We start from the raw sequence: 22,307 nt of genomic DNA, 5'->3' as shown, positions 1-22,307 counted from the left end.
ACACAACTAGAAAATGATGTTTGTATTGCAAAATCAAAACTATGTGCTGTCCAAGTGGAAAGTACACCTGGGAATGTAATAGAAAAGATTTTGAAATTATTCCTAAGTTTTTATTACAAACAAATTTTTCATAAAGGGTATGTGTTTCAGTTGACTAAGTCTTAAGGTTGCCCTGTTGCTTGGGGATGATAAAATAACATTTCAGGCTTAAAAAAGAAATGTAAGTATGTTGGAAAAAAATAATCCCCTGCTGACAAAACTTAAAAGTAATAATGAAGGTACTGAGGGTGTGCGTGTGAATATCTGTTGCTATAGTGTGATAGAAAGGACTACTGTTTTAGGACCACAAATAAAATTAAAAATCTAGATAAATAGTTGCACTTGCAGTCAGTGCAAGCTGAAGCTATGTGTCATTTTTGAAAAACGCATATTTAGGGAGGTCCAGTGCTAAGTGATACCTCACAGCATCCACTGTTTACCTAGTAGTTTGGCAAATTGTGAAGAATATCACACTGCTAAACAGTAAGGCCAGTCTTAAGCAGAAATTTTTTTTTTTTTTTTGTAGGCATGTTAAAGGCTCCTTGTTTAGTCCCAAGGGCAGATTTAACATGTGTAATAGTCTTTTCATGGCTGCCTGTTGAGGCCTTTTAAAATGGGTCATTCACTGATAGCAGTTTTAAATGGCTTTGTTCTATCTCAAAAATTGAGATTTTTCTTTCAGGTTTTTCTCTTGACGTTCTTGCACTCAGTGATGATTCCTCCCTGTGGGAAATCTTGAATCAGTTTATCAGTTTAATCTTGAATATCAGTTTAAAGTAGCATTAAGTTTGTAGTGTTGATGCTAATGATTTTTCTCCTCATTCTGTCTTTTCTTCTCTTTTGCAGCACTGTGTGGAGGAGAGGAGAGTTTCTTGTGTGCCAGTGGGATCTGCATCCCAGGGAAACTGCAGTGTAATGGCTACAATGACTGTGATGATTGGAGTGATGAGGTCCATTGCAGTAAGTTTCTTAAACCTTGCAGTGTTCTTTTGAAGCACTGAGTCCCTTCAGGGAAACCTGAACTCTAAAGAAGGCTATTGGTACAGAATAGGAGCTTTGCGTGGTATTTGCATATACTGACATTTGGACTCTTGTCTGTTGCCATTGATTCTGTTCAGCTTTGCTCACTCAGGCTACAGCATGTGGTTTTGATCTGTCAAATTTTGTGCCTTGAGGCAGATATTCTGCAGAGAGCCATGGGGAAGTTAGAAGTGTTTGGGGGCTTTTTTAAAAATGCATCAATAAGGGAGTGCTTCCGATAATCAGCTGAAGACTTGACCTTGGCATTGATTTTAGAGTAGATGCAAGACCATCTGTTTAGAAAGTTCTCATCTCAACCCTGGATGAGATTTACTTAAATTAATCCCAGTATGTGGTGTAGTAGAAAAGAAAAATGAATATACATATGTGATAACTTAATTTCTTATTTATCTGTCTGTGGTAGTGCACATCTTTAGAGTTCCTATGTGTTTTTCTTTGTGAACAAAAATGTCCTTGGACTACAAACACTTTTAGAAAAACTGAGCAAATGTATGGTAGGAAAATTATGAGAAGGGAAAAAAAAAAGGAAGAAAAAAGGAAAATGTGGGAAAATTATTAAATAGCGACTTTAGTAGGGCATGATGCAACAAAACAGTGTTGCTCATTCGGACTTTGGAAACTGTGCAGTTTACACTCACCTCAAAAGATTTGTTCTTATTAGTGATTTAAGAGCCTGAGCATTCCAAGACTCACAAAGCTACTTTTAAGGAAGTTGTTGCTAGATTTTATCTGGAATATTCCAAGGAATAAATGGCAGTAATTTCCTCCTGGTCTCAATATGAATGAGGCTAGAGCTTGCTTTTCCTTTAATAGCCTCCATTTATTTAATGGAGATTGAGATAATGTCTGTTGTGTAAAAAGTATTGCATGTTTATATTTTTTCTGTCAGCATTAGCTTCAGATTTAATGTAAGCTAAAAAATTTAAAAATACCTATGGGACTATGGCTCTCAAGTTCCATTAGAAATGGGAAAATAAGAAATTAGTAACAATAGAATAAATATATTACATGTCTCGAAAAAACAAGCATAAATTTCATGAGGTAAGATTGTAAGCTCTAAGATTACCTTTAAAAGAATGCCTGTCTGTTTAATGATACAGTGTTTATGTGTGGAGGATGTCTTCTATTAGGATACTTAGTAAGAGTTGAGGAGAGGGGTCACATAAGACTTTCTTGACTTACATAGCAGAAATAGCAAAACTAAAGGAGGACTTATTTTCCTGAAAGCTTGTCTGATAAAAGATGCTATGTTTCTTGCAGTCCTTACCCCTCTCAAAGTCTTAAGTCACCTCGTTAAGTTATAGAATAGGTTGCTCAGAGTCCCATCCAACCTGATCTTGAGTGTTTCTAGGGATGGGGCATCTACCACTTCTCTGGACAAGCTGTCCCTGTGTTTCACCATCCTCATTGTAAAAAATTTATTCCTTATGTCTAGTCTAAATCTACCCTCTTTTAGTTTAAAACCATTATCCCTTGTCCTATCACAACAGACCTTGTTAAAAGTCTGTCCCCATCTTTCTTATATGCCCTCTTTAAATATTGAAAGGTCACTCCTTCTCCAGGATAAACAGCCCCTACCCTCTCAACCTTTCCTCAAAGGAGAGGTGGACCATCCCTATGATCATTTTTGTGGCCTAGGTCCATGTCTTTCCTGTGTTGAGGACACCAGAGCTGGGTGCAGCACTCCAGGTGGGGTCTCACCAGAGCAGCATAGAGGAGCAGAATCACCTCTCTTGACCTACAGACCACTCTGATGGAGCCCAGGATGTATTTGGCTTTCTGGGCTGCGAGCGCACATTGCTGGTTCATGTCCAGCTTTTCATCCACCAGAACGCCCAAGTTTTTCTTGGCAGGGCTGCTTTCAATCCACATTCCTCAGCCTGTATTGATACTGGGGGTTGCCCAGACCCATGTGTAGCAGGTCCCTCTGGATGACGTCCTTCAGGAGTGTCAACTGCATCACTCAGCTCTAGTGTCTAACCTTGGTGTGTCATCCCACAGCTTGTCACAGTCAAGCCTGATACTATCCTCCTCCCCTCTCAAGTCTAGCTTAAAGATCTAACTCATCTGTCAATGAAACCCACTAGTTTGTGAGCATTGACTGGCCTTCCACATCCAGAGCTTCATACCCATTGTACAGAGAGAATCACGTGGGAAGGCGAGGTGGGCAAGAAGGGGTTTCACATGCTACCACAAGTGTGGACTTGCTTCCAGTCCCTCTTTTCCTTTAAGCTACTGCCTTGTGCCTGACAAAGGGAGGATACACCTGCAATTGCAAAATTCTTATATTAGAAGAATTTATGCTAAAATTTAGATGCTATCAACCTGGAAAGACATCTCTGTTTTTTAGTTATAAAGTTACATACATTGGGGATGGAATAGTCTCTCCCTGTGCAGGTGACTTTATCTGAGCTAAATGCCTTAACCTGCTATATGGAGGATGAGCTGAGAAATAGAGCAATGCATGATTTGTCTGATTTTAAGCACACTATGCTATAAATTCTGGTTTTACTTTCTAAGATGACGTGAAACTTTTAGAAAATATGAATATTTCTGTGGGGTGAGGGAAAGAAGTGATTCATATTCAAGTTCCAGAACTCAGGTTGCTTGAGAAACTTAGGGCATTCACCTAGGTGAAACACTTGGCTGACATTGATCTTAAGGGATAGAAACCCCACTGCACCTTCTGGGAGAGTTTTGCACCTATCAGTGTGTAATACACTTAGAAGGACACCCTGCTTTCAAAGTGGGACCATTGTGCAATCATAAACACAGGAGTCACATGCCGAGAGGAGAGAAGCACAAAGGACTTCCCTGGTTCCAGTGGCATAGCTTCAGTAGAAAGGAAGGATTCCCAGCTCTTCTATGTCCTGGCTTTCTCCCTGGAAAGCTACATGTCAAGGAGAAGCCTAGAGGAAGGCAGTGAAACTAGGTCACTCACTTCCCAACTGTGTGCTTTGAAATTAAAAGTTGTTTCTAATGGGACCAGACACCACAAACCCTGATTTCTCTTCTACCCGCTTTCTCAACTACAACATAGAGTCCATGTTTATATTGAACCTGAGAGTATTCAAGTATTTTGGATATTCTCAGAGAATATCTGTCAGGCCTTTACTGAAGCCTTCAGTCATGAAAAGAAAGCCTAAACTGATTTAGGGCTGACAGTGATAATTCCTTGATGAGAAGGCACCAAGCCAAAACTGTGTAAAGTGTGAAGCTCATTTGAAACTATTGTAAGACCAAAGGCAGGCTCAAAAGCAGGGTCTAGGGATATTGATTTTGCTGTTAGAATCCTCAGTTCTATTTAACAGCCACATTGGGTGCTCAAGACTCTGCTAGTAATCTAGATGATATAGCTCACAACCTTCTTTGAGAACTTTATGTGTACAATTTACTCAAACAGTTTGGTCCATATGTGCAACTAGAGCACTTGGTTAAACAAAAAGACAATTGATAGGAACAGAGAAGAAATATCTGAAAATTTCTTTGATTTTTCATGTTCTTCCATGTTAGATTCTCGTAAACTGATACACACCAGAATTAATGCAGACCTTTGTAGCGTATCTTTGGCTAATCTTTCTTTAGTCAGTACATTCTAATGTTCATAGTTTATATGAATGTTCCAATGTAATTTTAACGTTTTACAAAAATTTGTTTTGTAGACTGCAGTAGTGATGTATTTCGTTGCAACACGGGAAAATGCCTAAATTATACTTTTGTTTGTGATGGATATGATGACTGCGGAGACCTTAGTGATGAACAAAATTGTGGTAAATGAAAGTTATATGTTTTTCTAAAGTCTTTAAGATATCATGATTGCCTAAGCCAGTCATCTTTTTTCTTAAAATACTACAGGAGTAATAAATCCTGCTGTTATTCTATTTGGACAAAGTGAAAACAGCTCACAAATTCTATATGCAATTTGAAAAGGTTTAGAGGAAAGTTCTGGGTCAGTCCAAATCGTGAAGGTAGTGGTATTTATAAGAAATATTATGATTTTCAGCTTGTTTTAAACTAATGCCAGAAGATGTTATATTTCTTTCCTTGCTAGCTTGACTGAATTTAACTGAGATTAAAGCAAACCATAGGAGGCTACACTCTGGTGATGCCAACTGTTTTATAGCTGAACTGTTTTTACATAAGCTTCATTAAAATTCTTAAATTCCGTTTCTTCCAAGTTCTATTTTCAATCATCTTTGCATGTTCTGACTCATTATATTGATCTATCAACCTAAACCTAACTATCATAGGAGAAACAATGAAGTTTTGGCATAAAAAAGAATAATCTTCACATGTAAATACTGGAAAAATTTGAAAGCCTTATTTTTACTGACTTTTGTTCCTGGTCCTACACCTGAGATAAAATGAAGTTTTCTAAATTAATTATTTAATAGTTAAAATATTACTTCTTACTTTTTCCTTTTGCTTTTCTAAAGAAAATACAAAGAATTTAAAAACTAAAAATAAATGACCTTTTTTTCCCCTGAGATTTGTTTTATACTTCTGCTCCAAATTAAGCACACTCTAAGATCTTTCACTACTCTTTTGTCAGTTTTGTTTGTTTGGTGGGTTTTTTTTTTATAACTCATCTTTGTTTAAAGATGATTTATATTTTCTAAACATTAGTCTGACTCTTATCATTCCTATCTTGATATAGTTTTTTCTATATAAAATTTAAGATCTAAGTCTTTGTACAGTCTATAAGTCGTTTTCATAGCAGATTTCGAAGACTGGACTGTGTCTATGCTCTGTATTTATTTTGGTGTAAAGTCAGCCTTCTCAACAGAATGCTCTTCTTTATTTGTGCATTCAAATAGAAAGACAGATAAAGATTGGAGTAATTTCTTCGTAAATAATTCTTATGGAAAATTCCAAATGCATGCAAAAGACATAGTTTCTGAAGTCAAGAATTTATTTTTTTTAATGTCTTAGTAAAAAGGTAAATGTACAGAATTATTTTCTCTGATGTCAGCTGAAAATGTTGGCTAACTCAAAATCATTCCATGAGATGATAAACCAGAAGATCCTTTAACGTACTTAACAAATTTTAGAACCTTATTTGCAAATGGTAACAACTGTGCACCTGAGAGATGGAAGGAGTGCATCGCTATCTATGTAGGCAGTAGAATTCAGAACGTATACAACTACCATCTGCAAAAAAATCTGCAGGTATGGGAGATGTAATTTACTAATGCAAAATGGCTCCTTAATAAGAATGGTTAACTAATAGGCATAGAGCAATTGATCAGTAATATAAAATACACAAATGGTAACTTTGCATCCTTTTTTCCTTCAAATTTGCATTTTATGTAGATTGTAATCCGGTAACACATCATCAGTGTGGAGATGGAAGATGTATAACAGCTGACTGGGTATGTGATGGTGACCATGACTGTATAGACAAATCAGATGAAATAAATTGCTGTAAGTTCCCTTAATCTCTAAATTATTTTTTCTTTCTTTAAAAATTAAAAAATATTAAAATTAAATTAAAAAAATTAGGATAAGTAGTGCATTTACTTGTGAGGCAAAACTATAAGCTTATTTGATTTCAGCAGTTCACACTTGACAAATGTCCATTCTGGTAGACATCTGCAGCAAATTAAACATTTTTTACCATTGTTGAGAAATACGCTGCTTTGTGTTTCAGCTTCTTGTTAATTACAGAATTAGTTTTTTGTTAATTTTAATGTAATTTTAGATGAGTAAAAATTACGTTGTTTTCTTTTTTTTGGAAAAGCTAAGCCTTCATATAAGTCTGTTGCTAATACCTGACATATAGTTCCAGTCTCTGTAGTTAAATATCAGCACAGCTGCAGGGTATTGAAAACATAATGAAAAATATCTCCTGATGTTCAGTGCTGAGCAGTGTTATCAGCTCCTCCTAAAATAACTTTAAGATGATGTTCAAAAATAATGCAGACCTTCATTAACCGAAGTGGATAAGAATATTGTCTTTTTTTTATTTTTTTATCTCTAGCATGTGACAGCCAGGGTCTTGCGGAGTGCAGAAATGGGCAGTGCATTCCTAGTGCATTCCAGTGTGATGGAGATAATGATTGTAAAGATGGAAGTGATGAAGAAAACTGCAATGAAAGTAAGGATATGCCTCATTTTACTTTTCTTACCAAACCTACCATTGCCTTCTGTGCTCTGAAGCGTCTTTAGCTAAAGCTGTCTGACAAATTTCTTTGCCTTTCGAATAACACGTGCTAAGGCTGATTGGTATCTGCTTTCACACAGGAATTTGTAAGCAGACTTTTATTAGTACTTAAAAATATAAAAAGTTAAAGAAATGGAGGTGATATTTAGCGTAGTATTTAGTTATCTAACATGATCAGTTGTTACTTGAAATAATGCATATTCACATTGTCTGGAGCAGTCAGAATCTATTGTCACAGGAATTGATGTCATTTGAGGAGGAATTTTCTCATGAAAATCCTTTTTTTGTCATAACTTGGGAATCAGAGAAAGGATGTTTCATAAGTAAACTAATGATTTAGTGTTACTAAGGAAAAATATATGAGAATGTAAGTTTTTGCAACTACTTGATAACTGTCTTATGATGGGCTGTACGAGAGAAGAAGAAACCACACAATTTCTTGAGCCCCAGAACATGGTTTCCAAAAGACACTCAGAAATAAATATTGTCATGTTATGATGAATTTCAACATTTGAAGTTATTTTTCAAATGTAATGATCATACTTTTGGTGAGGTATAGGTTCAGATTGCAGCCTTTCCTTCAGTGCAAGAATTATTGAAGTTTTTTCTCTTATGAATCTTATTTGAAAGAAATTAAAATATTTAACTTTATTTAGAAAGCTAGTGCTGTCAAATGTAGTGTTAATAGGGCAAACTACTTAAAACTTATTAGAGCAGAACAGGCCTATTATCATAAGATAAATATACAATGTGATTATATAAGCCTCATTTCTTTAGGAAACCAGTTTAGAAGAAATCTTGACTAAGCATTTCTGCTCAGTCCCCTCTGTTCATATAAAGTTCTTGAGATCTTCCTACTCCACTTTAAACATCTCCATTCCAAAAAATACCTGAGAAGTTGAAACACAGTAAATAATGCAGTTATTTTTCTTTGCTATTAATGTTGACATTGTAAAAAAGTCTTGCATGAAATTTCTTTCAGTTCTGACTGTGGCAATCTAAAAACTCAGGATCAAGTTTCGTCCTCAGTTCTGACTGTGCACTTTCACAAAATGTTCAGGTTTTATTCTTCATCTTTCTCGATGTCCAGTCTGAGGCTTACACTATGAATTCTTTGATCCTCCATTTCTCTTGCATAATCTGGGCTAGAAGTCAGTGGTGTCTTTTGTTTTCACTGCTTTTTTTCCCCTGTTAATGTTGAAGAATGTTTAAAAATCTGAACAGGTATAGATTAAAAGATTCAATATTTTGCAGTATGGTGTAGAGGAAAATTCTTTATGCAACCATATTCCGTCCATCCTAATTTGCATGGGAATATCTTGTCAGACTTTGGACTTTATCACCTTAGTTCCTTGCAAAGTCTGTGTAAAAGGAAGACAGAATTCTTGTGCCTAACTTGCTTACTATTGTATTTCTTATGTATTTTGTTGTTTTCAGCAACTACAGAAAATATAATAGGACATACAGTTACTACAAATACACTTACTACTTCTCTGCTCTACAAATCAAATAAAAAAATTTAGATATACCTAGGAGAGTCAGTGAAGTAAGGGCAAAAGTGATCTGGAGTATTGGTTTTGTTACAAGCACAGTAAATATGTGAAATCTGCATAGAAATCTGAGGTCAAGGTGTAGTGACTTGCCACTTGCTTATATAAGGATACAGGGACCTTGTGTCCTAGTACAAATGTATACACATAGAGATTACAAATGGCCATTGCTTTATCTATATCTGAATAAGAAAAGTGTTCTCCTTCACTACATACCCTAAGGAAATGTAAGGTATAGCATCTGTTAAGAATACTGCTCTCATTCATTTTGTGACAATAGAACCCCAATACAGATGTATTCACGGCTGGTTCTGTGATCCATTCAAAAGACAGAGTAGAGTTTGTTTACAGAAATTCAGCATTCAGTCTGTGCTAGGATCAAAAAAATTTACATTGTGGCACATGAATTTTTAAAGAACTGAGAAACTCTTCCATTGTGGGATAAGAAGAAGTTGGAGCAAACTTTAAAAAATAATTTTAATGTAAATATTTGGGATAGCTTTAGAAGTCAGGCAGCTTTGCCTACCTTTCAAGTTCCATTTTGCAATCAGATGCACCTGTAAAATAAGACAGTCAATTGCTATGGCAAACAAATTGCCTTAATTGCTTCAGTATATTACGTGGATGAAGGGAACTAAATCCACATAATTATGAGTAGATATGGTTACGTCATCAGTTCTTTGAAAAGGTTGTTATCCAGGTCATTGAAATAATGTATTTCTTAAGCATCCTCTGTATGCCCAGTGTAAGGATGTCATGACTGAATGATTCATGGGCAGTAGTGCAATATAAACTCTGAGTAATAGTGGCAATAGACCATTTTAAACAGGATAAGATGGTAGAATACCATACATTCAGTCTTTCTGTACAGAATAGTAGATTAAATGAGTGATTTTGCACATGAAAGACAGAATTTAATGGTTTGAAAAGGAGCTAGCCTCACTATAAGAAAGAGAGAAGTCCAGGGATTTGTCACATAAACTAACTACCCAGGTAGCATGCCCAGAAAGTTTTGATAAAATGCTGGGTTTAGTTATTCTGGATATCACCTTTAGGACCATAGGCTTTTTTGGGTTTCTTTTTGTTGTTTGTTTTTTAACCAGTCAAAGAAGGACAATAAAGCTTCAGCTCTGACGGTCTTTTTTAAGGATGTCTTGTACTGTCAACCAAAACAATTAGAAAATGAGAAGCAGATCAACTGAATGGCATTGAAGAATAATTCTCAGAGAGTATTCTCTTTCAGCTAGGACCTATTTTTCTTTTAAAAACATGATTTACCTGACTTTTCATACTCTGCTAGAGGGTCATGGTAAATGTCTTTCAGAGACCCATATCTCTTATTCAGAAACTGGGATATAAATTCTTACATTGAACATGGGGGTAAAGAAAAGTGAAATCTGGACAGTAGTGCACAACTCTCTTCCTTACAACACATCCTTACTACACTTGGAATACTTATTCAGCTATGTAAAGGAAATACTTAATTGTTACATAAACAGTGTATTTTCTCACCACTACACTTCAGTCATTTTTATTGGTCTGGTAAATAATTTGAACAGTAAATTTCTGTTTCCCTCAGATCAAACCCTCTGTCAGGAGGGAGACCAGAGGTGTTCTTCCTGTCCTGATCCCTGTGGAGCTTCTTTCTGTGAGATGAGAAACAGCCAGGCAAACTGCAGTAAGTAGGTCATGTGCTTCATAATGTCACTGCTTTAGGGTGTTTTAGATTATAATGAGAATGCAGGGTAGGACACAGTGAGTAATACTTTAATTTACTAGCTAATGTGTGCGTGCAGTGATTAAGTTTTGGAAGGGGCAATGTTGAAACAAAAACATCATCATAAGTACATATATAATATTTAACATGGAGGTTTTTTCCTTCTGTGAATTTTTATATGTTTTTAATGAGTGTTTGCATTTGCATTTTTTCTTAGCATTTAATGACATTCAGTGCTTACATAAAGTAAACAACATAGTGTAAGTGTAAAGCAGAACCTACCGGTTTATTTTCAAAATATAAAAAAAGCCACATGTGCTGTATTTAGTAGCCTGGAGAATTTTAGCCCCCTTATGAAGGAGTCATTTTGATATTCAAACTGACAAAACAAATTGTTCCTCTGATCAATACCTCTTGTAGAGTATCAGGGTCTTCAACTCTATGCATCCTTATATCTATGTCCTCTACTATACCACTCCACGCAAGGCTCCTGTACTAACTGTGGACTTGCTTCTGAATAGCTGTCTTTCCACTTGTGCAATGCAGTAATGTGAACAAGTAGTGGAAGTTTATTTGTCTAGGTTTGAAACTGGGGCAGAACTATATTCAAAATTATTCAGAATTAATTAAAACTTAGTGTTGTGTTAATACAGTCACATCAATTCAGGTCACCTTGGCACATGGGCAGGCTTGGCTTCACTTATATATCAATGTATAGCTGTGATTGCTTTGTGCTGCGATTATCTCTGCAAGGTATGGTCTGGTACTATATGGTAGCGTGTGTGGATAATGTTATTCCATTCAGCATGGAATGGATGTGGGAAGGTCAACTAGTCCAAACTCCATAGTCTCTGTAGAGTTGTGACTATCACCTACAAGTGTTTGTTTGAGACAGGTACCATTCATGCTGGTGTCTTTAGATGCTGCTGAAGTAAAGATATAAGATACTTTATAAAAAATAAATGCTTTATATGTACTTCTTTCAATGCTTTGCCTAAGTTTTTGTAAGGGAGCAATCTTAAGTACCATGTTTAGCATTAGAAGGAATTTAGGTTACACCTTTGGTCAGCTAGCTCAAACTCCTCATCAAATCAGTGCCAATTGAATCATGTGACCCATGACTTTTGCTGCTGATCTTTGAGCATCCTTAAGGTCAGAGATTACAGAGTCATTCTGAGAGATCTGTTTCAGTGTTATGCCACTCTCATCATTAAAGTCTATTTTCCATATAAGTAACTGAAATTCTCTGTGTCACAACTCATGTCTTGCCTATCATCCTATCCCTTCACACTTCTAAGAGTCTGGTTCCATCTGCTTGACACCTTCTCATTAGGTAGCTGTTAAGAGCAATAAGATCTCCCCTTAAAGATGATCTCCCCTTAAAGATGATCTTCATGGTCCCTTCCAGCCCAAACCACTCTATGATTCTATGATTTTTGACATGTGATATTTGAATTCCAAAACAATGTTCCTCCTCCATATTATGGGAAAGCCAAAAGCTTTTTAGTGTAGATGTTTCCTCAAGACTTTATGGGCAACTGCCTGTAATTCTTAATGGGAATAACAAATAATTAGTCTTTTGGATCATCTTTCTCCCTTGCTGGTCCAGTGAATATTTAATTGTTTATACACAATGGAACAGCAAGACAATTTGGGAGAGATTTTTCTTGCATAACATCTAGAAGAACTATTGTCTTTTTTCATATTATTTTTGTTCTTTGCATTTTGAGTTATTTCATCTTTGGTAAGAAGTGAGAGTTCTCATGGAAAATTTCAGTTTTGACAAACCAGTACTTGGTGGCCCAAATAAATATTTGATTGGAAAATTCCAAAGCATGGCCACATTTCACAGTGTTGAATACGATGGATGTTCTCCGTGTATGATAATATCTGATCAGTTTAGGCTGGCATTATAATGCATTTACAACATATTTAGGATAACAGAACAAATATCTGAAGGGAGAGTGTAAAGAAGACAGAGCCAGGCTATTTCAGGACTCAGTGACAAGATCAGAGGCTATTGGCACAAAATAAAACATAATGAAGCTCTGACCATAAACGCTTTTTTTTACTGTGAGTCTGACTGAACACAGGTTGCCCAGAGTGGTTGTAGAGAGTCCATTCTTGAAGACAGGCAAAAACTACCTGGACATAATTCTGCACAACCTGTCCTATTTGACTGTGCTTGAGCAAGGGGGGTTGACCTGCAGAGACCCCTTCCAATCTCAGCCAATCTGTAATTCTCTGAAACATCCCATTCACTTCTGTTACTATATTTGGAACTAATTCCTATTTGATAGATACAGCGAGTTAATAATAAACACAGAAAGGTATTAAATACAGGCATAATCTATTTGGTGATGTCTTAGGTTTGCTGGTTTTTGGTTTGGTTGGTTTTTTTTAAATTTAGGATAAAAGATGCAATGAATTTTATTCCTTGTTACCCACTCATTAGGTTGTGTTCACAAGTATTATAAATAAGGGACTAGCAAGATCTCTTAAACTGTGGGACAGGCTTGGAAAGATTGACATTTGGATTTTTAAAATGAGTCAGATGTTTCCCTGGAGTGTATGTATACCATATAAGGAGTCTTTCTGCTGTGCCTTTTGCAACCAGACGTGCCTGTCTCGTATTGGCCTTTTTAGCCACCAACGCGCTTGTAACAAACGTGGGTAGAGCCCTTCCCAAATCTTCGTTCGCGAAGCCCAGCCATGGAAAGAAGATGAATGTTCTGTTTGTTACTCTGTGGATTGTAGGGAATTGAGAGTTGAAGTTGTTATTTTCAAACCTACAGTGACACTTCTGCGAATAATGTAACAGAATCTTTCTAAATCCAGTGTGAAAATTATTAAAAGTCATATTGAAAACACGTAAAGAGCTATCCTCCTTTCAGTGGACTATATTTTCTTCTAGAATTCCCTAAACCCCCATAAATATGAGCCATAATAAAAGAGAATGATATAAGGGCATTTCAACCCTGTAATCTTGAGTAATGTTATGTGACACAAACACTTAAAATAGTGCATGTACTTCTGTATTTATCATGAAGTATTGATGACATTTAATATTATGTACGGATCAAGAAAAAGTGCTTGCTGAGGAAAGTCAAAAGACAAGCCTAAACTGGGCATCTGAGGCTGAAACGTGGGAGGACAAGGGATGGTTCATCGTGAAGAAAAGGAAGTGGCAGTAATGTGAAGAGAATTGAAGTCATTGAGCCTCATACACCCCAAAGATGCGACTGAGGCATTTGAGACGACAGAAATAGTTCAGTATTGGTGATATGCAAGGATTTAGCAGAGAGGAAAAACTGTACATAAAATGAGCTTTGTGATCATGAGATTAGAAGTAACAGTAAAAGAAGTTAAAAAAGAAAATACAAGACCAAGAAAGAGTGGACAGTTCTTCTGATGAGCTGAATAATTGACTGTTGGATCTTCTCTCAACTTCCTCTCAAAGATCCTGCTATGGGACGACACAGTTGCCACACTGTGCTGGCAACTGATGCTAGCAACTGGCTGGTAGAGTATATTAATCATGTTAAGTTATATTTTCTTCCAGAATAGTCAGATATTTGCAGTCTTTAGATAACAAATCACTTTTGAATTGTACCATTTTTCATGGAAAATTTTTTCATATATCCAGACTAAATAAATTTAAATATTTTCAGATTGGTCTCATTGCTAAATCAAAAACTGAATTTCAGTCTGAATTGAAGTGAAATTCTGTAGTTTTCTGTTGTGGCGGAAAATTGAAAAATTACATTTCCGACTTCCAATTTGAGAAGAAATACAAAAGCTGTGCAATTTTTTAAATCCATAATACTAGATCAGTTCAGTATTTGTTGGGATAAACCCCTATAAGTTGGACAATTTTTGTATATAGATATAGTCTCTATAATCATATAGACCTGTAGCTGTTGCATTCATTTTGCCCTTGCTTATCATTCTCTTTATTATTAATGATGTCTTATCTGAATTAAATTATTAGCATGTAGACTGTCTCTTGCGTAGTGCTTGAATTGTCCCCATTCTTCCTTCAGATCTTAGTATGCAAAAAATAAAATTAAAAATCAAATTCTATATTCTGTTTTCTATCCAGAGAAATTGTGCAGTCTCTGTCACTGGAGATTTTTTCAAGACCTGACTGAATAAAGCCCTGAGAAAGCTTATTAGTCCTCAGAGTTGACCAAGCTTTGAGCAGGACGTTGGAGTAGAAACTTCTTGAGATTCTTTCCAACCCAAATGTCCAATGATACCTGTCTTCATAATTTTGTTAATTGCACTGTCAAGACGAGGTGTGTTATGGTAGCATTGTAAGTACACCAGTAGGAAGTGTGTTGCTGTGAAGTACAGGAACTCTTGAAAATAATCAGAAAAGATTATTGATCTTTTCGATTTGAAAAGAAGAAATCTGTTTTAAAGGATGGTATATTGTACCACATTCAAGTTAAGACATTGCTCAGGAAATTAATACATATTAATAAGGAAATATCAGTCTCTTAATAGTTTTGTGAGGTAGGCAGAAGTCAAACCCACCTTTACTGGTATGAGAACTCATATGGGGTCTTGAGCTCTGGAACTTGTTTCTCATGCCTAAGAGGAAATTCCCTGACTAATAAATTTGTTAAATGTGTATATAATTATTTCTGCTGTATTTAATTGAATCTCACACCATTTGTGGTTTTGTTTGTTTTCTTTCTGTGACAGGTCAGTGTGAACCAATTACTCTGGAACTTTGTATGAACCTGCCCTACAACTATACTTACTACCCAAACTACCTGGGCCACAGGACGCAGAAGGAAGCCTCTATCAGCTGGGAGTCTTCTCTTTTCCCAGCCTTGGTTCAGACCAATTGCTACAAGTACCTGATGTTTTTTGCCTGCACGATCTTAGTACCAAAATGTGACCCTCACACAAATCAGCGGATCCCACCTTGCAGGTACTATACTATACTTCGTTTAATTCTTGACTTTATCTGTCATATTAACCTTTTGCAGTTTTATGCTTCCACTGAAAATGCCAGAAATTTTGGTTTGGAATTCCGTAGCAAATGACAGAGAGCTGTATTTTATGATTATTAAATGCAGTTCATTATGCATGTTTGTTTAGCATCAGAAGTATTCAGAAAAAGGAAAGAAATGACAGTTTATTTTCAAAATGTATATATAGAAAAGATTAGACTATTTCAGTTGGAAGAGACCTACAATGACCATCTAGTCCAACTGCCTGACCATTTCAGGACTGACCAGAAGTTACAGTGTGTTATAAAGGGCATTGTCTGAATGTCTCTTAAACACTGACAGGCTTGGGGCATTGAACACCTCTCTAGAAAGCCTATACCAGGGTTTGACCACACTTAGTAGAGAAATGCCTCCTGATGTCCAGTCTAAACCTCTCTTGGTGCAGTTTTGAACCGTTCCCATGTGTGCTATCACTATATCCCAGGGAGAAGAGATCAGCACCTCCATCTCATTGTCCCTTCCTCAGGAAGCTGTAGAGAGCTTTTCTGCAAAGTAGACAAGGCCAAATCCTCAGCCACTCCCCACAGGAGATTCCTTTCTCCAGCTTTGTTGCTCTCCTCTGGAGGTGCATTTAGGGACCTTCACATCCTTCTTAAATTGTGAGGCCCAGTGCTGCACACAGTGTGCAAAGTGAGGCTGTGACAACGACAACACCGAATACAGCAGGATAATCACCTCTTTTCACTGGCTAGTAACACTTGTGTTTGATGTGCCCCAGGACATGGTTTGCCCTGTTGGCTGCCTGGGCATGCTGCTGACTCACACTGAATCTGCTGCTGACCAGCACCCTTTCTGCAGGGCTGCTCTCAGCTTGTGTCCAGCATTACTCCATCCTAGGTGCAGAATCTGGCATTTGTTCTTGTTAAATTTCATGGCCTTGATGATGGACCAATGCTCCAGTTTATCTAGATCTCTCTGCAAGGTCTCTTGTCCCTCAAGAGAGTCAACAGCACCTCCTGTTTTGATATCATCAGCATCTTGCTGATGGTACTTTAAACTGCTGCATCCAGACCTGCTATATTGAGCAGGACTGGCCCCAAAATTTAACGCAAAGGAACAGCACTGGTGACTAGTCACCAGCCAGATGTAGCACTTTGCACTATGACTCTTTGAGCTCTGCCCTTCATCCAGTTCTTTAGTCAGTGCACTGTGAACCTGCTGACTCCAGTGTTGGACAAGTTGACAAGAAGGATATTGTGAGCTTTGTATGAAGCCTTTTTCCATTTCTGTGTGTTTGATTAGAATCGTACCACTACAAAGGGTATTTAAACATAGAATTGATTAAATTATTTGGAACACTACCATTTGTAATAGTTCCTTACATTAGTACATGACTCTATGAAAAGTTCTATCTAATTGCTATTGACAACTGACATTTTAATGCATGTTTGCCTTTCTAAATTAGCAGTGCCACATCATTCTGAATTACTGACTAACTTATGTTTTTTACTTGTCAGATTAACTGTTCTACCATCCTCATCAAGTAACATCACTGTACTTTTTAGAGCCTGCATTTGTTCAAAAGAGACTCTGTTCTGTAAATCTTGTGGCTTTGGTAGCAGCAATTGTTGCAGATTAGGAGAGCTAATAAACCTGAGCAGCAGGCAGAGCTCTTTGAGCTACTGGCTGCTAAAGCCTTCTCATACTGTATTTCTGCCTCTTTTATTGGGCCTACCTTAACAGTATTTATCAATTAACACGTACTGCATTGAAAGAAAAGTGCACTGAAAATTGCAGTGCATGTCCTAAAATTCCCTGGCTAGAGATTATTAACTTACAGTATCTCGGAATTTCTAAGACATTAACTCAGTTACTTTGTGCAATTCCATTTTGTCTCCTCAGGACATTATGTGTACAGTCTAAGGAACGCTGTGAGGCTGTTCTTGGGATTGTAGGTCTGCAGTGGCCAGAGGATACAGACTGCACTCAGTTTCCAGATGAGAACTCAGACAATCAAACTTGTCTAACACCAGATGAAGATGTAGAAGGTATCTCCTATACTTATATCAGCAAATTAAAGTTTTAAATAGGTTCCCAAGTTCATACCTTCTTTTTAATTATAATATTTAAACTGTGGAAATTATTCCAAACTGAGTTTCATGGAATTTGGATACCTGAAGTTTGCAGATAAAGAGGAAGTTTTCATAAGAAGTCTGTTTGAAGGAAGGTTCAGATACCCTCGATCTGTGAAAGTCAATGTTTTGAGATTTGCTGCCAGCACCACACCAACTGCTTGTTATAATATTTCAATTTTTTATCTTCTTAGATGATCTAATAATGCTTTTTGAAGCAGGAAGTAGACCCTTGACAGTCTCTAAAAAGCTGATTCACTGGTTGTTGCCCATCTTAGCTCCAAAACAGATATTCCTGGAAAATCAAAGAAAAAGGAGGAGGAGTTAATATTCTTTTAGAAAAGGTCTAATTAATTCAGAGGTCTTATTGGAGTTCTTTTGGGTTCACTTATTATGAGAATTTTATGCTTATTCTATGCCTGCATTCTACTGACTACTAGTGTTGGTTAGAAAGTCTTTCCTGGGAAGTGTAAATATTTTGTGGAAAAGCACATGTAACAAAAGAAATTAAGCGTCTGAGAACATTTAAAATGTTTGTGATTATGACGTATAAGTGATTTTCCAACTTAAGCAGTAAATAACAGAGTTATTACAATGTGCTGAATTCCTTAACTTCTCTTCCACTCGGTGTTGAATCCAAGAATACCACTGGCCAAGACAATTGGCATTATAAACTCAGTTATGTTGGCAGTAAAGTTCACATACCTTTAATCATTAGAATGTAATTTTCTAAGGCTCCCAGTTTAACTGATGACATTTCTGATACAACTGTTTATTGAATGTTAAAATTTACCCAAGGAACTACATGGTATTAAACATCTGAGGGATTTTTCAGAAAGGAAAAAAGAAGGCAACATATGATGGAGGTTGTACATCAAAGTCAGTTACATGCATGATGTGAAAAAATGAGTGGGTTTATCAAAACCGCCTAAATAAAGCTTTTTCATAGAATCATAGAAATACAGAATAGCTTGGGTTGGGGGGGACCTAGTGCCAGAAGGGATCATCTAGTTCCAACCCCCCTTGCCATGGGCAGAGATGTCTTCCACTAGACCGGGTTGCTCAGAGCCCCATCTGACCTGGTCTTGAACACTTACAGGGATCAGACATCTCCAGGTTCTCTGGGCAACCTTTGCAGTGCCTCAACACCCTCATAGTAGTGAATTTCTTCCTAATATCTAATCTAAAGCTACTAGCAGTTTGAAGCCATTCCCTCTTGTCCTGTCACTACATGCCCTTGTAAAACATTCCTCTCCATCTTTCTTGTAGGCTCCCTTCAGGTACTGAAGGCTGCAATTAGGTCACCCCAAGGCCTTCTCTTTTCCAGGCTGAACAATCCCAATTCTCTCAGCCTTTCCTCACAGGAGAGGTGGTCCATCCCTCTGATCAACCTGGTGGCCCTCCTCTGGACTTACTCCAACAGCTCAATGTCCCTCCTGTGCTGGGGACCCAGAGCTGGATGCAGCACTGCAGGTGGGGTCTCACAAAAGCAGAGTAGAGGAGAAGAATCACCTCCCTCAACCTGCTACCCCCACTGCTTTTGATGCAGCCCAGGATACAACTGGCTTTCTGGGCTGCAAGTGCACATCGCTGGGTCATGTCCAGCCTCTCATCCACCAGCACCCCCAAGTCCTTCTCAGCAGGGCTGCTCTCAATCCATTCATCCTCCAGCCTGTGTTGGTACTGGGGGTTGCCCTGACCCAGGTGCAGCACTTTGTACTTGGTCTTCTTAAACTTCATGAGATTCCCATGGACCCACTTCTCAAGTTTGTCCAGGTTCCTCTGGGTGGCATCCCATCCTTGAGATCTGTCAACTGCACCACTCAGTGTTGTGTCATCTGAAAACTTGCTGAGGATACACTTACTCTTTTCATCCATGTCATTAGTGAGGATATTAAATAACACTGGTCCTAGTAAGGACCCTGGAGGAATACCACTCGTCACTGATATCCATTGGGACTCTGAGCTGTTGCCCACTGCCCTCTGGATGTGACTGTTCAACCAGTTCCTTATCTACCTAACAGTCCACCCATCAAATCCATCTCTCTTGAATTTAGAGAGGAGGATGTTTTAGGGTACCGTGTCAAAGGCTTTACACAAGTCCAGATAAATAACATTTGCAGCCCTTCCCTTGTCCACTGATGTAATGACTCCATGATAGAAAGCTACTAGGCTGGTCAGGCAGGACTTGTTCTTGGTGAAGCCGTGCTGGTGTCTTGAATCACTTTATCCTCCATGTACCTTAGCATGGTTTCTAAGAGAATCTGTTCCATGATCTTCCCAGGCACAGAGGAGAGGCTGACAGGTCAGTAGTTCCCAGGGTCCTCTTTCTACCTGTTTTATAGATAGGTATCTCAAACTTCACCTGACTGCTAAGACTTTTCTAATGTCATGAAAAGTGGCTTAGCAACTACATCAGCCAGTTCCCTCAGAACTCTGGGATATATCTCATCGGGTCCCATAGACTTAGGTACATTTCTCAGGTCATCATGAACCTGATCTTTACTTAGATTTGGAAGCATTTTTCTGCCCCATCCTCATATTGCTGTCCATCCACTTGAGAGGTGTGCAAGGAGAGGTTGCCATTGAAGACTGAGGCAAAAAAGTTGTTGAGTACTTCATCCTTCTCTTCATCCATTGTTAACAGTTTATCAGCATTGTTTACTGTGGGAGGTTACGCCTTCTTTGACCTTTTCTGGTTAACATACCTGTAGAAGCTCTTTCTGTTATTCTTTGCATACCTTGCCAGGTTCAGTTCCAGCTTCACCTTGGCCTTCCTCTCCCCATCCCCATATAGCATAACTTCATCTCTATATTCTTTCTAAGTTACCTATCCTTGTTTCCGCTGCCTGTGCATTTGCATGTGCATTTGCTTCTTTTCCTTTAGTTTGACCAGCAGTTCCCTACTCAGCCATGCCAGTCTCTTGCCTTCCTTGCTGGATTTCTTGCTCCTGGGGGTTGCTAGCTCTTGCACTCAGTGGAAGACTTCCTTAAAGATCTTCCAGCTCTCTTCTGCTCTCTTGTCCCAGAATGATACTCTAAGATGAGGCACAAGCAAGGGTTAATTAGTGGACATTTATAGGTGGTTTTATTAATTTGAATAAACATGAAATTGTCAATATTTTTTTTATGCTGAGGATATGTCTTTATATATTTCTTATATTCATTTCAATGCATCTCAAAACACCACAATAGTGAGAAGAGCGGCTAGAAAATCCATACTCTCAACCTAAACATTGTATGCCAGTTATTTGTCAAAGTGGTGAAATCTGACAGAGGGCAGCATGTGAGGGAGAGCTCTGCAACACATTGTTCCCCCCCATTCACAGCTCAATCATTAAGTGTCTTGTCTGCTACATAGTTCCAGTTTAGTATCGCACAAGCTTTTTATTTCTCTCATTTACCCTTCCAAAACCGTCACAGTGATAAGTACCCATGTCATGATTAAACTTGAGCTTATGAAGAATTGTTTCTCCCTGTTTCTTGTCATTGACAGAATGCTCACCCAGTCACTTCAAGTGCCGTTCTGGGAGGTGTGTCCTGGCATCCAGAAGATGTGATGGTCAAGCTGACTGTGAGGATGATAGCGACGAGGACAGCTGTGGTAAATAAATTTAACTAGTTGGAATGGAGGGTAGCTGCAGCATTAGAAAATAAGTTTTGTTTTTCCTTCAGTGTTGGGTTTTTTTAAGACAGTGTCAGTAAATATACTTTAACAAGAATCCTTCTTGATCAATGTGAATACAACTTACAATATTTGATAATTCAGATTCTGCTGACCATATTCCAGGATGTTTGAGTATTCCTTCAGTAATCAAGCTAAAAACATTCTGCAGATTTAATTCTTTTGACATTGCTGGAGATTCTACTGATAACTCCCTGGCCGATTAAATCTTGAATCCATAAATGGAGTTTCACATTTATACATGACAGTGTTTTCACTGTGATGTATCGACAAAAGGTCTGTGTTGCTGAAGTGGACTCTCTACTGCAAGGTCAAGAATTACATGTTTTTTCAGATTGGTCAACTTCAAGCTCTAAGTGCAAGCGCAGAACCACAAAGTTTATTCCCCAATATGTTTCTGAGTTTACTTATAGTAGAGAAGCTTTTGACTTTTAACCAAAGGGAATGTATTGAGCTTGAGAATAATCAGCAAATCACTTGGTCACTGTGTATCCTTGCACATACTGGCAGGAGAATTTTGAGAAGGAAAAAGCAGTTTAAGCTGTTTCTTTACGTGACTAAAGGGTAGCCTCCATGGAGGTCTACATGCACAACTGACATCTCTAGGGGCAAAGAGAATAATTATACATCTCTAAGGATTTAGAGAAGAGATGTGCATATAAGTAAAGATTGAAAAACATTCCAGCAGAGCAGGGCTAAGGTGCACAAGCTGTTTTTTTGCTTTAACAGAGAGCGGGTTAAGATGGTAGCACAGTTTATATGAGGAACAAAACTATGGCAGTAAGAAAGTTTCTACTCAGATGCACAAAAATAAGATAAAATCAAATCCAAACCCAGAAAGCTGAAGCTAGGCTAAAATTCAAGTTTGTCACCTCCATGGAGTGCTTCTCTTTTAAAAGCAGGTTGTTTTAATGTTTGCAGTAACCAAGGGGTTTTTTATCACTAAGGTGTGATGTGTTCTCAGTCTCTGGGAGTTTCCAAATCATGCTTGTATTTTCTCTTTCTTTCTTTCTTTC

The 22,307-nt window shown here is 37.7% G+C and overlaps 1 protein-coding gene and 1 long non-coding RNA gene across 5 annotated transcripts in view; one reads left to right on the top strand and one right to left on the bottom strand.

Moving 5' to 3' along the window:
• The window catches only part of CORIN (corin, serine peptidase), a 123,570-nt gene that overhangs the window by 66,711 nt on the left and 34,552 nt on the right, over positions 1 to 22,307 (top strand). For all 4 annotated transcript variants that reach the window (XR_003526482.1, XM_027636206.1, XM_027636205.1 and 1 more), the window contains exons 6-13: positions 886 to 999; positions 4,743 to 4,850; positions 6,394 to 6,504; positions 7,061 to 7,177; positions 10,373 to 10,471; positions 15,221 to 15,452; positions 17,377 to 17,522; positions 21,103 to 21,210. Coding sequence is in view for 3 of the 4 variants with exons in the window: in XM_027636206.1 (XP_027492007.1) it covers positions 886 to 999; positions 4,743 to 4,850; positions 6,394 to 6,504; positions 7,061 to 7,177; positions 10,373 to 10,471; positions 15,221 to 15,452; positions 17,377 to 17,522; positions 21,103 to 21,210 (1,035 nt within the window). In the remaining variant the exon portion in view is untranslated. The remainder of the gene's footprint in view (positions 1 to 885; positions 1,000 to 4,742; positions 4,851 to 6,393; positions 6,505 to 7,060; positions 7,178 to 10,372; positions 10,472 to 15,220; positions 15,453 to 17,376; positions 17,523 to 21,102; positions 21,211 to 22,307) is intronic.
• LOC113943868 lies at positions 17,566 to 21,199 on the bottom strand. The gene is made up of 3 exons (XR_003526483.1): positions 21,112 to 21,199; positions 20,437 to 20,644; positions 17,566 to 17,901 (listed from the first exon to the last, which is right to left on the bottom strand). It is a non-coding gene; the product is annotated as an uncharacterized LOC113943868 (long non-coding RNA).

The sequence above is a fragment of the Corapipo altera genome, unplaced genomic scaffold, assembly GCF_003945725.1.
Source record: "Corapipo altera isolate COAL_440 unplaced genomic scaffold, ASM394572v1 22b, whole genome shotgun sequence".
NCBI lineage: Eukaryota > Metazoa > Chordata > Aves > Passeriformes > Pipridae > Corapipo > Corapipo altera.
Note: the sequence above shows the minus strand (reverse complement) of the source record. Positions and strands in the feature narration are given on the sequence as shown.